The following is a 3002-nucleotide window of genomic DNA, read 5'->3' as shown; positions in this document are numbered from 1 at the left end:
GACCTCCCTCCCTCCCTCTCTGACCTCCCGACCTCCCTCCCTCCCTCCCTCCCTCCCTCTCTTACCTCCGGACCTCCCTCCCTCCCTCTCTGACCTCCTTCATCTCAGTGCACTGGTTTGCCTTTGGTCAATGATTGGCCTGTTACAGGGCTATATGCTGTTTCCGCTGGCTGGATGGTGCTACATGAAATCAATTTGGACAGTGACCAGCTCCTAATGACACGGGCCAGCTATAAAGCTGTCTCTAATTGGTCAGTATTTGCCATCTTATTCAGCTATTTCAAAGGGCAGTTGGTGGCTGAAAAGGCTTTGGTGTAAGGGGTTGGAGCTGAGGAACTTTGGCATAGTGTACTCAACACTTTTTTCTGCTTCCAAATGTGAAAGGAAGCTGAGCTAGAAGTGCTTAATGTGGTGGCATTGGCTGCTTAAGATGCAGATTGCTCCATTTCCCAATTCACACAGTTCTTACATTGATTCTGACGGTTATGGGCTTGCATCTAACTCAAGAGTCTGGAACACAAGTCAAAGTAGCACTGAGCAAGCTCTGCGCCATTGAAAGGTGCCTCTTTCAGATGATTCATTTACTCAAGGCCAGCTCTCTCCTTCAGGTGAACTATAAAACTCCAATTGCATGATTTGAAGAAGTGAAGGGCTATTTTCTCACTGGAGTCCTGGCCAATATTAATCTCTCTATATACCATTGCTGCTTATAGGAGCTAGCTGTATTCAAATTGGCCGCTATGTTTCCTGAATTGAAATAGTGACAACATATCCAAAGTCTGTAAAGTGCTTAGCACTTTTCCAGACTTCAGAATGACCATATGTAAATGTAACTACTTGCACCTTTTCACTTTGAGAACAAATTACCCAAAAATCAATAGGATCTTGTTGTGAGGTTGTTGACTTGCTCACCGAGCTGGCTTGTTTTCATTCAGATGTTTTGTCACCATGCTAGGTGACATCGTCAGTGGAGCCTCCGATGAAGTGGAGTTATTCTACTCCGCTTGGAATTTATACTGTCTGGTCCGTTATGGTGAGCAGTGTCATTTCCGGATTTGATCTGTGTGGGTTTGTGTACGGGGACCAATTCTATATGTTTGTTGATTGCATTACAGGTGGAGAACCATGCCTCTAGGAATTCCGGTGCGTGTCTATGTTTGGCTTGGGCTACTATGCTATCCTTGTCCCAGTTAAACTAATGGCCTTCATTGTCTGAATGCACCGTTATTAAGGAGAGTTTGTCATGCTGTTTTGCTGCTAGCTGATGTTCATGTATTTTGACGGACAGACAGACAAGAAGGAAACTAGCCATCAGAGTATATGAACATCAGCTAGCAGCAAAACAGCACGATGAACTCTCCTTAATATCTGTACACTCAGACAATGAAGGCCATCAGTTTAACTGGGACAAGGTAACCATAGTAGCCAAAGTCAAACATAGACACACACGGGAATTCCTAGAGGCCTGGTTCTCCACGTGTAATGCAATCAACAAACATATAGAATTGGACTCCGTATACAAACCAATACAGATCAAAATGGGAAACGACACTACTCACCATAACGGACTGGTCAGTATAAATTCCAAGCGGAGTAGAATAACATCGCTTCATCGGAGGCTCCACTGATGATGTCACCTAGCATGGTGATGAAACATCTGAACAAAAACAAGCCAGCTCGGAGAGCAAATCAACAACCTCATCCACAACCTGAGCTACAGATCTTTGACAAAACTTTAGGATCTTGTTGTGCCCCTCTTGAAGTGGCTGTCAGGCCCGAACTCGTTCTCAGGTAGTGAAGTGTTTGAATTTACAATATAAAACTGTTCTCTCCTTTCCCTCTGACCTGTAGCTTTCTGAAGAGCTGGCCATCATATGACAGTTTGTTTGACCTCCCTGACTTCTTGAACCATGATCCTTCCTTCAGTCAAAACAAAATTCTGAAACGGAAGAAAGCTTTGCGCAAACAAGGGATCAAGTCATGCTCATCATTGGATGAAGATCCCCTTTCCCTTTCCATCGCAGACTCCTATGATAGCTGGAGTTTGAAACATAATCAGCTGACAACATCAGGTAAGTAAGGGAAAGACTTCCTCAATCAACTGGGTTTGTTGTATTGGCTGTGATGACACAGGAATCTGAATCTCGGAAGGTTAGTATGCAGGTACAGCAAGTCATCAGGAAGGGAACTGAATGCAGAGGTGGGGAAGTTATGCTTCAATTATACAGTGAGAATGCATCCAAAGTACTCTTTACTGTACTGGTCACTGTACTTATGGAAAGATGTTAATGTGTTGGAAGCAGTTCAGAGAAGATTTACTAGACTTATTCCTGGATTTTAATGGATTGCCTCATGAGGAAAGGCTGGCCAAGTTAGGCTTGTATCCTCTGGAGTTTAGAAGAGTCAGAGGTGACTTACTGTAAATGTAAGATGTTAAGACTTGACTGGAAGAATGTCGAAAGGACTTTTTTCTTCTTGTGGGAGAATCTAGAACGAGGGATCATGGTTTAAAAATAAAGGGTAACCCATTTAAAATAGTGATGTAGAAACATTTCTTTTGTGTCAGAGTGTTGTAAATCTTTGGAATTCCTCTCCTCAAAAAGCATTGGATGCCAAATCTTTAAATATTTTTAAAGCAGAGGTAGATTCCTAACGACCAAGGGATGAAAGATTATCAGGGATATGCAGGAACATAGACTTGAGGTTAAAATCAGATCAACCACAATCTTATTAAATGGCAGAGCAAGATCGAAGGGCCAAGTGACCTACCTCTTGTTCCTTGTTTGTATGTTGGGAAACTGAGTTGCTAAAACTCATCAAAGTTCTTATTGTTGGGCAGGCTGCTGCTGATACACCAGAATACTAGACTGCTCTGATACTTCACTCTCGTACTGAGACCATATTCTCTAAGTTGTACTGTATAACGGGACTCAGCAGTCTACGTGGAATCAAAGCGATAACAAGGTGTAGAGCTGGATGAACACAGCAGGCCAGCAGCATCA

At 43.1% G+C, this 3002-nt stretch overlaps 1 protein-coding gene across 1 annotated transcript in view; it reads left to right on the top strand.

Moving 5' to 3' along the window:
* pkd1b (polycystic kidney disease 1b) overlaps window positions 1-3002 on the top strand; it is a 196357-nt gene that overhangs the window by 127062 nt on the left and 66293 nt on the right. The window contains exon 31 of the mRNA XM_048611156.1: window positions 1852-2072. Coding sequence (XP_048467113.1) covers window positions 1852-2072 — 221 coding nt within the window. The remainder of the gene's footprint in view (window positions 1-1851; window positions 2073-3002) is intronic.

The sequence above is a fragment of the Rhincodon typus genome, chromosome 23 (genome assembly GCF_021869965.1).
Source record: "Rhincodon typus isolate 14 chromosome 23, sRhiTyp1.1, whole genome shotgun sequence".
NCBI classification, from domain to species: Eukaryota; Metazoa; Chordata; class Chondrichthyes; order Orectolobiformes; family Rhincodontidae; genus Rhincodon; species Rhincodon typus.
The sequence above is the reverse complement of the archived record's forward strand: the minus strand, read 5'-3'. Positions and strand labels throughout refer to the sequence as shown.